General features: G+C 37.0%; 1 protein-coding gene across 1 annotated transcript in view; it reads left to right on the top strand.

Annotated features, from left to right (window-relative positions):
- The window catches only part of AK9 (adenylate kinase 9), a 144,099-nt gene that overhangs the window by 5,078 nt on the left and 125,102 nt on the right, over window positions 1–13,919 (top strand). The window contains exons 2-5 of the mRNA XM_063096676.1: window positions 2,700–2,827; window positions 4,349–4,412; window positions 5,947–5,999; window positions 6,099–6,195. Of these exons, the coding sequence (XP_062952746.1) occupies window positions 2,711–2,827; window positions 4,349–4,412; window positions 5,947–5,999; window positions 6,099–6,195 (331 nt within the window). The 5' untranslated portion in view covers window positions 2,700–2,710. The remainder of the gene's footprint in view (window positions 1–2,699; window positions 2,828–4,348; window positions 4,413–5,946; window positions 6,000–6,098; window positions 6,196–13,919) is intronic.

Genomic DNA, 13,919 nt, shown 5'->3' with positions numbered 1-13,919 from the left:
CCAGGTTGTTAAACCATGAATCATGGGAGAGAGCCCACATATCAGTAAACTTTTATCCAGTCTACATTCCCCACCCTGAGGCAGGTGCCTCACGAGACATGGCTTGCCCTCCACAAGATCTGCTGTCAGCTTCCCTCATAACTTCTAGAGCAATAACTGGAGTGAAGCATCAGCCCAGCCCAACTGGGGAGGTATTTTACAGGAAGAAAGATATAATTCACTTGCAGAGCTGCAGGACCTGGCTATGCTGTAACAACAGGAACCGGTAGAACATGCCTATGAAAAGATCTTGATTTTTAAAATCCAGCTTGTCAACATTTGTCTTTTAACTAGAGTTATTGACAATACTGATCTATTTGAATTTATTTCTATCATCTTATTTTACTCTCATTTGTCCCATTTTAAAAATTTCTCTTTTTTGTCTCTCTCACCTAAGATTATTTCCCCCTTTCACTCATTTCATTTTTTTCTTTCTATTTGTTTGAATATTATACTATCTATGTCTGTTCGATGTCATTACCTAGGTACTAGCATGCACACTTAATAAAGTCTTCTGTTAACCAATATCTTTGCACTCCTCTGGAAAATGCAAGGGCTTTAGAATGCTTTAACTCCTATTCCCTCCTCCCAATGTATATGCTATCATTTCCCATTATTCTTGTTCTTAGTTTTCTTTTTTAAGCTCAAAAACTGGACATTATTTTTGTTTCATATAGTCAATGTTTGTTTAGATTTGTTTATCAATAACTTGGCTCGCTTTTTTTTTCTTGTGTCCTAGACCTACTGGAAGGGATTATTTTCTCTCTGCCTGAAATAGATTCTTTCGAATCTCCTAGAGTGAGAATCTGCTGGCAATGAGCTCCTAGTTTCTGCTTGTCTGAAAGTATTTTTTTGCCCTTATTCTTGAGACATATTTTCCCTGAGTATACAATTCTAACTTGAAAAATATTTTTCTCTCAACTCAGCGTTGCTTCCAATGTCAGCTATCAGTTTAATTGCCATTCCTTTAGGGGTACTCTATTTTTTTCTTCCAGGTCTGCTTTTAAAGAAAATATCTTAATCTGTGATATTCTGCAGATTTACCATTTTGTTTCTTTGTATGGCTTTATTTTCATTTATCCTGTTTCATGATATGTTCTGCTTCCTGAATCCAAGGATTACTTTTATCAGCAATTCTGGAAAATTCTTAGTCACTGTCTCTTTCAATCTGTCTTGCTTTTTGTCTCTTTTATCTCCTTCTTGAACTGTTAGAACTTTTTATTGTTTTAATGATGTCTCTTAGTCTCTTTTTAATGTTTTCCTACTTTCGGTCTTTCTATGTCATACTGGATAATTTCTCAACACCTGACTTCCAGTTCATTTCTTCTCTCTTTAACTATATCATTTGTTGTTTATGCACTGCTTGAATTTTTATTATTCATTTCTGTATTTTTCATTTGTATACATCTACCTGGATCTTTTTCAAATCCGCTCAGTCATTTTTATAGTCTTTTTTACCTTATTTATATTTTCAAGCCTCTATTTTATTTCACTAAGAACACTAAGCATATATGTGTATATTCGTACACATATCAGGCTAGGTAATATTTTTAGTTAAACTTTTCACTTTGAGGTAATTGTAGACTTACATGCAGTTGTAAGAAATAATACAAAGGGATACTATACGCCCTTTACTTACTTTCCCTCATGATAATATCTTGCAAAACTATGCTGCAATATTATAGCCAGGACATTGACACTGATACAATCAAGATACAGCACATTTCCATCACCACAAGGATCCTACATGTTACCCTTATACATTCATACCCACTTCCCTCCCACTCTACCCCTTTCTTAATCCATAGCAACCACTAATTTGTTCTCTGTTTCTATGCTTTTGTCATTTCAAGAATATTATGTAAATGTAATCAGACAATATGTAACCTTTGGGATTTACTTTTTATTTATTTATTTATTTATTTTGGCTCTACATAATCCTCTGGAGATTGATCCAGATTGTTGTGTATATCAGTAGTTTATTCTTTTTTTTATCACTGTTGTATGTCATGGTATGGATGTACCACAGTTTGTTTAACAATTCACCTGTTGAGAAACATCTGGGTTGTTTCCAGTTTGAGGCTATTATGAATAAATCTGCTATAAACATTCATGTATAAGTTTTTGTGTGAACATAAATTTTCCTTTTTCTGGGATAAATGAAAAAGAGTGCAATCACTAGGTCATATGGTCATTGCTTGTTTAGTTTTCAAAGAAACTGCCAAACTGTTTTCCAGAGTGACTGTACCATTTTATAGTCCCACCAGCAATGTATGAGGGATCCAGTTTCTCTGTATCTTGTGTGTTCAACATATTTAACTTTAATTTGATTTTTAATATAATATATACTTAATAACATTTATGTGTGTATTTTTGCATGTATATGTATACTTTTTCCTTAATTTAGTCTTTTGGAAACACTTTGTTTGAGTCTCTTTTACACAGCACATAGTTGGGTTTTGTTTTTGTCTCAAACTAAGAGCTTATTATTGTTTTAATAGATGAGTGTAATTTATTTGCAATTACTTACAAAATCCATGTGTTTCGTGGTGTGGAATGGCTTCTGGACTAGGTAAATTCACAGGATATTCCAGCTTTTTCTAGCCTGTCTGCTTCAATCAAATTAGGTACTTTCACAACCTTACTCTTTCTTATTGCAGTATTTTGTATTATGACTTCTCATGAGAAGACAGAAGAGCATCCTTTTGCAGATATATTCGACGAAGATGAAACTGAAAAAAATTTTTTATTGTCCAAACCTGTTTGCTTTGCTGTATTTGGGAAACCAGTAAGTTATCTCTTCTAACTTATTATTTAATATAATATTTTACTTTAAAAATCACAGTCTTATACGTTGCCATTTAAGAATGAAAACCACATGGTGTGCTAATTTTTCGAGTGTCTGATACATTTTCATTGTATGACTTAAAATCTGATATAATATTGGTTATAAATTCATAACGTTCTCTCTTCTTATACATTATAATTGAAAAGTAACCTAGATTGTATTTGTTTGTTTTTATATTATGAGGAAATTAAAACACTGCACCATGACAATTGTTAGTAGTATGTGATCCAATGTTATTCAGACTTGATTTGTATACACATAGCCCTGGTCTTATGATGGTTTAACTTACATTTTTTTTGACTTTAAAATGGGTTTATTAAACAGAACCCTATCGTAGGTTGAAGAGCATCTGGATTTACGATAGTTCCACTTATGATTTGTTGACTTACAGATGGTTTTATTAGGGTATTTAATGCATTTTTGACATGATATTTTCAACTTGCATCGTAAGTTGAGGAGCATCTGCATAAAATTTTATTTGAAATTTATTGCACTGCTCTAGATATGTGAAGGAAGGACACTACCTTTGAGATGAGCTGGAAGATTCTTCTAGTAATACCTGAAGATACTGGGAGACAATGTGCCTCAGCCTTTACCTACAGTGTGTTAGAGGACCTATGCATTGTCATTCCACATAACAGGAAGAAACCAAAATGGCTGTTGTAAGATAGTTTGCCTTTCTAGACAGTTCTAGTAAGGATCTCTAGATAACGGCTATTTTCAGCCACTGAGCTAATTGGTAATTACCATTAGAGGGCCTGAGCTGGTTAATTAAAGGGCCTCTCCAGAACAGCAGAGATTAAGACTGGATCCCATCCTTAACTTAATTTTATATGGACCCTGGGACAGGTATCAAGAAATGGTTCCATCATCTTTCATTTTTTTTCAAAAAACATAATGCAGCTTTAAAAGACAACATAATACAGTTTTGAAAGCAACCAGATGCAATGTTACTTCATGAAAGTGACCTTTTATCTTTAAAATATACTTTCCAAAGATGTCAGTTGATAAGTTTTTCTTATTTTTCTTGTTTTTTGGGGGTTTTTTTGCTCTTAAATTACTAAGTGAGAATCTGTCAAAACATTTGTGATTATAAGCTTTAGGAAGGAAATAAAATGATGAACCTCAATATAATCATAATAATTTGTAATCAAAATTATAAAATTTGACAATCAAAAGAGTATAATACCATAATGATACAGCTTTCTGATTTCAGGGCTATGTTCTTAATTTTAAACATTTTATTTAAATGACTTCAGGAGGTGTGGCATATGCAAGAATTAGTAAAGAAAAATGAAGCTATAAATATCCAGGGTCTACTCTTCATTTTTTTATGGGAAAAAATTTACTTTTTAACATTGATGTAGTAGTAACCATCAATAGAATATTTAAAAATTGGTAAATCTGTTCCACTAGTAAATGACTGTTCTATTGGGTTTTAAATACATTTCTCTTTTTAAGGGGGTTGGGAAGACAACATTAGCCCGTCAGATAACACAGGCTTGGAAATGTATTCGTGTTGAAGGTAAATTTTATCTTTTTCACCCCTCATATTTTATTACAAAAACTTTCAAATATGCATAAAATGGGAAGAATTATACAATGAACTTCCTTATACCCATCTACTCACCATCTAGATTCTATGATGAACATTTTGTTGTTATTTGCTTTATTATACCTCTGTCCATCTATCAACCCAGTGAATATTATCTTTATAATACCATCAGTCCAATCATGTGTTGCCCTTCTGTTAGTCCTAGCTTTGTTCATAGAATTTAGGAGGATTTGTATAATGTCCTTGACTACATTCTACTGCCCCTTAATTCTCTAATTCCATAATTTAGAACTATTTGGGGTATGTATCTTTTAGCTATCTTATGAAAGATGAGAAGGGAAGGAACTCTCATAGCTTTTCTTGGGAACATTTTTCAGACCTTAATTACCTTCAGTGATAAATTTTATTTTTGTATTTACAAATTTGCTTGCATTATTTGCAATATATAAGACAATGGGTTGATATCTTTATATATAAATATTCTTTTAATCAGAAAACTGTTTTTGTCATAATAGAAAAATAAGGAAAATAATGAATAGGCAATACATAAAAGTAGAAATAAAAATAGACAATATGAGAAAAAGAGTTTAATCTTACTGTTATTCGAAGGATTGTTAATTAAAATAACACTGATCCATATTTGCCTATCAAATTAGCAGTGAATCTTTAAGATTACCACAATCATTATTGGCAAGGATGTTATGAAATAGGCATTCCACATGCTGTTAGTAAACTTGTGATCTGGTCCAATTTGGGGGGAGAACAATTTGGTAATTCATAGCATACACACACACACAAAATTTAAAAATCTTTAAAATTTTCCTCTGTCTTTGATCAAAAAATTTCACTTCTAGGAAATCTTAAAGAATACCAAACATTTCCTAGATTATTAACAGATAGTGACATAATTAAGCTCCTGGATCCCCCTCTAGGTCACACCTATCCCAGAATGTCTTCCATCAAGGGATGGTACATTTCCTCTTAAAAAAGGAAACAAATCATTGGAATTTCAGCCTTAGGACCCTTCTTTCTAATCAGTGTTTATCCATTTTAACATTTGTTGATGCATACTTTTCCTTTACATAATCAGTGTGCCAAATTAATGGGCTCTGGATGTAACTGTACGGTTATAAAATTATTGGGACTAATACTACTAGTGTATATTGTGTACAATACTTTACAATTTACAAGTCACTTTCATATATGCCACCTCATTTCATCCTCACATTCTCTTATATACTACACAGGGCATATGCATCCAAGGCATAGAGACATTTAGGAAGTTAGCTCCCCCAAGATTCTTTAGCTATGCATGACAGAGACAAGTTCTCTATGGAATATGTTCTGTTGCCTCTACTTTGGTTAGGCTTAAATGACATAATGTGCATAAATGTGCTTTGTAAATTCTAAAGTGATTAATCTTTGCTGCCAGTTACAAGAGATTCAAATGTGTTTCTTATTTTGGCAAACCTAATACTAGTTTATGCTAATATTAATGTTTTAGCATTACCAATTTTGGAAGAACAGATTGCTGCCGAAACTGAATCAGGCGTTATGGTAAGTGAATCTAAATTTCAAAGTTATTGTGATAACAGCAAGAGCTACATATCACAGATATATTATACAGTAATGCACAATATTTATGCTTGTTCTTAGTTGCAGTCAATGCTGATCAGCGGTCATAGCATTCCAGATGAATTGGTCACAAAGCTAATGTTGGAGAAGCTCAACTCCCCAGAAGTATCTCACTTTGGTATGTTTACTCTCATATATCTACAGCCAGCAAAGCAGACTTATAACTTGTGCTTTATCTGAGACACAGATAGTTTCTGGGTTTGCTTTTTCTTTTGCCTCAGCACAGAAATCTCAGTTTTTGTATTTAGTTGAGCAGCTCAGATGGTTTTATTTGATTGTTTATTTGTTTTTATTCTCCAGATTCTACATTTGTTAAAAAAAAAAAAAGTTTATATGACCCAATCTTATTTAGCATTATGCTATCCAATAAAAGTATCAAAAACCTGCTGTTGTCCATCTTGCAGTGTTGTTAGCCTCTGCTGACTGCTTCCCCATTCACCTTGAGTTTTATCACTAAGTCCTGTCAATGGTTAAGTTTCTCTGCATTAATACACACTTATAAGGCAGGAGTAGGAACTGGAATAGCACCAGCTTGCCCTCTGGCTCTACATATTGGCAGACTTCATCCTGTTCATCCAGTGTGTCCTCTAACTCTGGACCAGAAAGTCTCCCTGTACTCAAATGGATGCTGTTGGATCTAATTTCTCCAGACAAAGACCACTGAAGCTCAGAATGACTAGAAAAAAAGAAAAGAAGAATAAAAATCTTTCAAAGGAAGACATACAAATGGCCAACAGGTACATGAAAAAATGCTCAGCATCACTAGTCATCAGAGAAATGCAAATCAAAACCACACTGAGATATCATCTCACTCCAATTAGACTGGGCATTATTAAAAAGACCTAGAATAACAAATGTTGGCAAGGATGCGGGCAAAGGGAATTTTCTACACTTTTGGTGGGACGATAAATTAGCACAGCCATTATGGAAAACAGTATGGAGGTTCCTCAAACAACTACAGATAGAACTGCCATATGATCCAGCAATCCCACTACTAGTTATATATCCAAAGGAATGGAAATCGTCATGTCGAAGGGATACCTGTACTCCCATGTTCATTGCAGCTCTATTTACAATAGCCAAAATATGGAACCAACCTAAGTGTTCATTGACAGATGATGGATAAGGAAAATGTGGTATATATACACAATGGAATACTACTCAGCCATAAAAAAGAATGAAATTCTGCCATTCACAGCAACATGGATGTACTTAGAGAAAACTATGTTAAGTGAAATAAGCCAGACAAGGAAAGAAAAATACTGCATGTTCTCACTCATAACTGGGTGCTAAGAAAGAAGGAAGGAAGGAAGGAAAGAAAGAGAGAGAGAAAGAAAGAGAAGGAAAGAAAGAAAAAAAAACCGACAACAATATGTTGAACTTTCAAGAGGAGAGAACAAACCTAAGGATACTAGAGATGGGGTAGGGAGGGACAGGGTTTGTGGAGTGATAGGTTGGATAAATGGCATAAAGAAAAATCATGATTTGTAATAATCAATATGATAATAATAATTAATAAAAATTTTTAAAAAATAAGCTTGAGAGAAAATCACTCACCAAAAATTGATTTATTGAATGAAAGAAGAAAAATTTAGAAAGCTGCTTTATATTCTCAATAAGTTAAGAGAGGACATTGCAACTATTAAGAATACAGGGGTAAAAATAAAGTGCAGTAAAATAAAAACCATGCCTGCCAAAGTAAATCAATAATGAAAGCAGCAAAAGCAGGATTGTCAGTGCAAACTATATCTATATGGTTTCTATCCATAGATAAAAAGATATGTCTCTACACAGATGATATGTATAGATGATATATAGAATGAATATACTCAAATATAGACAGATCTCGATATATCATAAATAGATTACATAAAATGCATATGTGTATATATTACATAATACATGTATTAAAAATACATTATAATATAAATATAAATACATGATAGTATAGATAGATAAGTACAGTTTGTCTGTGAACTATCTATCTATATCTATCTATTTATCTATTCATCAGTGATAAAGAGGATGGATTTGGCAAAAAGAACCAGAATGTTGGAGGTTAAAGCAGTAAAAAAAACAATCACAGAATTCTAAATTAGGTCAATAAACGACCTCAAAAAGCATGGGAATTGAAACCAAAGCATGTATATAGGTAGGTAAGTAAATAACTATTGGCTTATACTTTACCTCACTTACCTCATGAAAAATTGAGTGGTTTACATGGCTACATAAAATATGGCATAAGTTATAAGTATTGGCAAAAGGAAAAAAGAAACAAAAGAACATGGAAAAAGAAATTTATTCAGTCGTGCCATTCACAGTGTTCATAACCTTTTAAAATTTGTATTAGGATTGTTATGGGCTGAATTATTTTCCTCAAAACTCATATATTGAAGCCCTAACTCCCAGTCCCTCAGAAAATGACTGTATTTGGAATAAAGTATTTAAAGAGATGATTAAATTAAAATGAGGCTGTTAGGGTGGGCCCTAATTGAATCGGACCAGTGTCCTGATAAGAAGAGGAAATGTGGAGAAACAGCCAAGGAGGCTAAGATACCGGTGGCTGCTGTGGTTGGCGCGGAGTAGCTGAGGTGGAAAAGGCAGCCACTGGGCCTTAGGCAGCCGGGAAACTTGTGGACCTTCCTCTTGCCATCTCTTAAGGGAGGACCACTGCTGGTGGCCGGTCATGGGGGCTGACCGCCACTTTGCCCTTGGCAGGAGAGGCTGCCTCATTTACAGGCAACAGCTTTGAAGTATGGAGCAGGAAAAGAACTGTCTCTTAGCTGCAAAAGCGAGTCTCTAAACAGAGAACATGGTGCCGGGGCTGCGGTTGATGCAGCCAGGATCCCGGAGGCCGGGGCCGCACTGAAGGCGGCCAGCTGCCCTATTCATGATTCGAGGTTTCAGGCCAGCATAAAAGAAGATTCCTGGGAGTGCCCGAGCCACGCCGCAGGACTGACTGAGCAGCCCGAGGCAGTGACGGCCGAGAACAGGGACAGCGACAAAGCAGAGGAAGAGAGGGAGCTGCCTGACCCGGCACAGCCCTGTGAGTGACCCCCGGCCCGGCCCTGCTTGGTGGGCAGACGCCCGCCCGGCTCCCACCTGCCTCACCGGGCCACGCACCGCCCCCGGGGCTGCCTCCATTTTCTCAGGTGGTGGCAGCTCCGGCCCGGCTCAGCCAAGCCTGTCCTCCTCACCCAGCTCGGCTCCTCACTGAGCCTTCCGACTTGCTTGCCCCGGCGTGGGGCTTCCCGGGGCCTGTGGGCCGGCCTCCTCTCTCACTCCCTCTGCAGTTCTCTGGTGGGGCTGGTGGCGTGGGGCGTCCCTGGCCAGCATCAGGAGGGCAAGGAAGTACGGGCTGGGCTGACTGTCACTCCACTGCACCCTGGGCTCCGGCCCCCAGTAAACTTCCTGTTACTGGGAGGCAGATACCATCTCTGCAGCCACCAGCTCGGAAAACGCCTAACTGATTTCTGGTTACGAATAGTGTGGTTGGAGAATTCCCAAGTTCGCTTGAACCTGCCGGAGAGCTGACTGCAGGTGGGCACCGGACTCGGTCCGTCCATGCCGGGGGGGGATACAAAGGTGAACCGTGTGCTGTGGGCTCCTCCCCCGAGGAGCTCACGCTCTGGTGTAGGAGATAAGACAAGTACACAAATAACCGCGATACCAGAAGGAAGGTGATAAGTCCCGAGAAAGATCTACACAGTGCTACAAAGGCACCCAGAGCGACCAGTCATCTGCACCTACCAGAAACCTGGTAGACGTCCTGGGCGAGGCGGTGCTGAGCAGGGTCTTGAAGGCCCAGCTGATAGATGAGGGTTGCAGAAGACACGTCCCAGCCCAGCCCAGTGCACACAGAGCGGGGAGTTGTCCTGCTAGGGAGGCGGAGACTCGACAGAAACCACACACCCTGTGGGGTCGCCACTGCATGATCCAACAGCCCGGGCCAGAGCGCACGGAACAGGGAGAAGTCCTGCACAGGAAGTGAAAGCTCATCAGAGATCACACACCCTGCGGTACCACCCCGTGATCCAGCAGCCCAGCAGAGTCCAAGCTGACCAGAGAGGTGGCTCCCCGGAGAGGCCCAAGACCTGAGGCAACCATACACACAAGGCACTAGAGGCCAACTGAGCAGTTATGGAGGTAGCCATACCAAATTGGCAACCACAGCAACATCTTAGTTAGTCAATAGTCTCAAACTGGTGGACTGTGAAACCCCCTGCCACAATGAATAAACATCAAAAAAAAGATACCAGAAATACAAAAAATCAAGAAAGTACACCACCAAAAGTTAATAAATCTCAAACTCTAGATCCTATAGAACAAGAAGCCCTTGAAATGACAGACAAGGAATTTCGAGTGATAATTCCAAGGAAACTGAATGAGATACAAGAAAACTCAGCTAGAAATCATGATGAAATGAGGAAAAGTATACAGGATCTGAAAGAGGAAATGTACAAGGAAATCAATGTCCTGAAAAAAAATGTAGCAGAACTTCCTGAACTGAAGAAGTTATTCAGCGAAATAAAAAACACAACGGAGAGTTTAACTAGCAGGCTTGTCGAAGTTGAAGAGAGAACCTCTGAACTTGAAGATGGGCTCTTTGAAATAACACAAGCAGACAAAAAGAAAGAAAAAAGAATCAAAGACACTGAAGAAAATCTGAGAGAGATATCAGACAACCTTAAGCGCTCAAATATCTGAGTCATGGGTATTCCAGAAGGGGAGGAAAACGGAGATTGCGTTGAAAACATATTCAGCAAAATAGTGGCAGAAAACTTCCCAGGTATAGGAAAAATCACAGATCTTCAGATCCAGGAAGCTCAATGATCTCCAAATGTATTCAACCCAAAAAGGCCTTCTCCAAGACATGTTATAGTCAAATTGGCAAAACTCAGAGACAAAGAGAGGATCTTAAAAGCTGAAAGAGAGAAGCGTCAAATCACCTATAAGGGAGCAACATTCAGGCTAACATCAGACTTTTCATCACAAACCCTAAAAGCTAGAAAGGAATGGGATGATATATTCAAAATACTAAAAGACAAAGATTGCCAGCCAAGAATACTATACCCTGCAAGGCTATCCTTCTGAAATGAAGGGCAAATGGTATATTTCTCAGACAAACAAAAACTGCGGGAGTTCACTACCACACGACCACCCTTACAAGAAATCCTCAAGGGAGTACTGGGTTTGGTTCCTGAAAAATAGCTACCACTGCCATAAAAACCCAAGAAAAATCAAAACCTACTAGTATAATAAAAATGGCATTCATGAAGGGAAATCAAACAAACAAAAACGCTATCTACAACCTAAGGAACCAACAAACACAGAAACCAAACAGTAAATCAGAAAGCAAGTAACAAAAGACACCTAAGACAACCAAACAACTAATAAAATGCTAGGAACAAATCAACACCTTTTAATAACAACTCTTAATGTAAAAGGCTTAAATTCCCCAATCAAAAGACACAGACTGGCTGACTGGATCAAAAAGGAGGACCCAACTCTATGCTGCCTACAAGAGACCCACCTCAGCCATAAAGATTCACATAGACTAAGAGTGAAAGGATGGAAAAAGATTTACCATGCAAACAGAAAAGAAAAACGAGCTGGAGTAGCTATTCTTATATCTGACAAAATAGACTTTAAACTAAAAACCATAAAAAGAGACAATGAGGGACACTACTTAATGATAAAAGGACTGATCCATCAAGAAGACATAACAATCATAAATATGTACGTACCCAATTTCGGAGCAGCCAGATTTATAAAACAAAATCTATTAGATCTAAAGAAGGAAATAGACACTAATACCATTATAGCAGGGGACCTGAACACCCCACTGTCAATATTAGACAGATCATCTAGGCAAAGAATCAGTAGAGAAACACAAGATCTAAACAATACTCTAGACCAATTGGAATTGGCAGATATCTACAGAACATTCCATCCAAAACCTCAGAATATTCATTCTTCTCATAAGCACATGGATCATTCTCCAGGATAGATCACATATTAGGTCACAAATCAAGTCTCAATAAATTCAAAAAAATTGGAATTATCCCATGTATCTTCTCAGGCCACAATGGATTAAAACTAGAAATTAATAACAAACGAAACTCTGGAAACTATACAAACACATGGAAATTAAACAGCATTCTACTTAATGACATATGGGTCCAAGAAGAAATCAAGCAGGAAATCAAAAAATTTATTGAAACTAATGAAAATAATGATACACCATACCAAAACCTGTGGGATACTGCAAAAGCAGTATTAAGGGGGAAATTTATTGCATTAAATGCTCACCTCAGAAGAATGGAAAGATGGCAAGTGAACAACCTAACACTTCACCTTAAAGAACTAGAAAAACAAGAACAATCCAAACCTAAAGTTAGCAGACGGAAAGAAATCATTAAGATCAGAGCAGAACTGAATGAAATTGAAAACCAAAAAACAATTCAAAAGATCAATGAATCAAAAAGTTGGTTTTTTGAAAAGATAAATAAAATTGACAAACCATTAGCATGGCTAACAAAAAAAAGAAGAGAGAAGACTCAAATAACAAAAATTAGAAATGAAAAAGGCGATATTACAACTGATTCATCTGAAATACAAGGAATCATTCGAGACTACTATAAACAACTATACACCAACAAATTTGAAAATCTGGAGGAAATGGATAAATTTCTGGACACACACAAGCTCCCAAAACTGAACCATGAACATGTAGAAAATTTGAACAGACCAATAACAATAAAGGAGATTGAAGCTGTTATCAGAAGGCTCCTAACAAAGAAAAGCCCAGGACCAGATGGATTCACAGCAGAATTTTACCAAACATTCAAAGAGGAATTGACACCAATTCTTTACAAACTATTCCAAAAGATCGAAACAGACGCAAATCTCCCAAACTCATTCTATGAAGCAAACATCATCCTGATACCAAAACCAGGTAAAGATATAACCAAAAAAGAAAGCTACAGGCCGATATCCTTGATGAATATAGATGCAAAAATCCTCACTAAAATACTAGCAAACAGAATACAGGAACACATACGTAAAATTATTCACCACGATCAAGTGGGATTCATCCCAGGGATGCAAGGTTGGTTCAACATACGCAAATCAATAAATGTGATACACCATATTAATAAACTCAAACACAAGGACCACATGATCATCTCTATAGATGCTGAAAAAAGCATTTGATAAAATTCAGCACTCATTCTTGACAAAGACCCTCTATAAGTTAGGTATAGAGGGAAAGTATCTCAACATAATTAAAGCCATATATGACAAACCCACTGCCAATATCATCCTGAATGGGGAAAAGCTGAAAGCTTTTCCTTTAAGAACAGGAACTAGACAAGGATGCCCACTCTCACCACTCCTATTCAACACAGTGTTGGAAGTACTAGCCAGAGCAATCAGAGAAGAGAAGGAAATAAAGGGCATCCAGATTGGAAAAGATGAAGTCAAACTGTCCCTGTTTGCAGATGACATGATCCTATATATCGAACAGCCTAAAACCTCTACAAAAAAACTGCTGGAATTGATAAATGATTTCAGGACAGTAGCAGGATACAAAATCAACACACAAAAATCAGTAGCATTTCTTTTCTCCAACAGTGAACGTGCAGAACGAGAATTCAAGAAAGCCTGCCCATTTACAATAGCCACCAAAAAAATAAAATACTTAGGAATTGAGTAAACCAAGCATGTGAAAAATCTCTATAATGAGAACTACAAACCACTGCTGAGAGAAATTAGAGAGGATACAAGAAGATGGAAAGATATCCCATGCTCTTGGATTGGAAGAATCAACATAGTGAAAAT

The sequence above is a fragment of the Cynocephalus volans genome, chromosome 5, assembly GCF_027409185.1.
Source record: "Cynocephalus volans isolate mCynVol1 chromosome 5, mCynVol1.pri, whole genome shotgun sequence".
In the NCBI taxonomy this organism is placed as follows: Eukaryota; Metazoa; Chordata; class Mammalia; order Dermoptera; family Cynocephalidae; genus Cynocephalus; species Cynocephalus volans.
The sequence above is the reverse complement of the archived record's forward strand: the minus strand, read 5'-3'. Positions and strand labels throughout refer to the sequence as shown.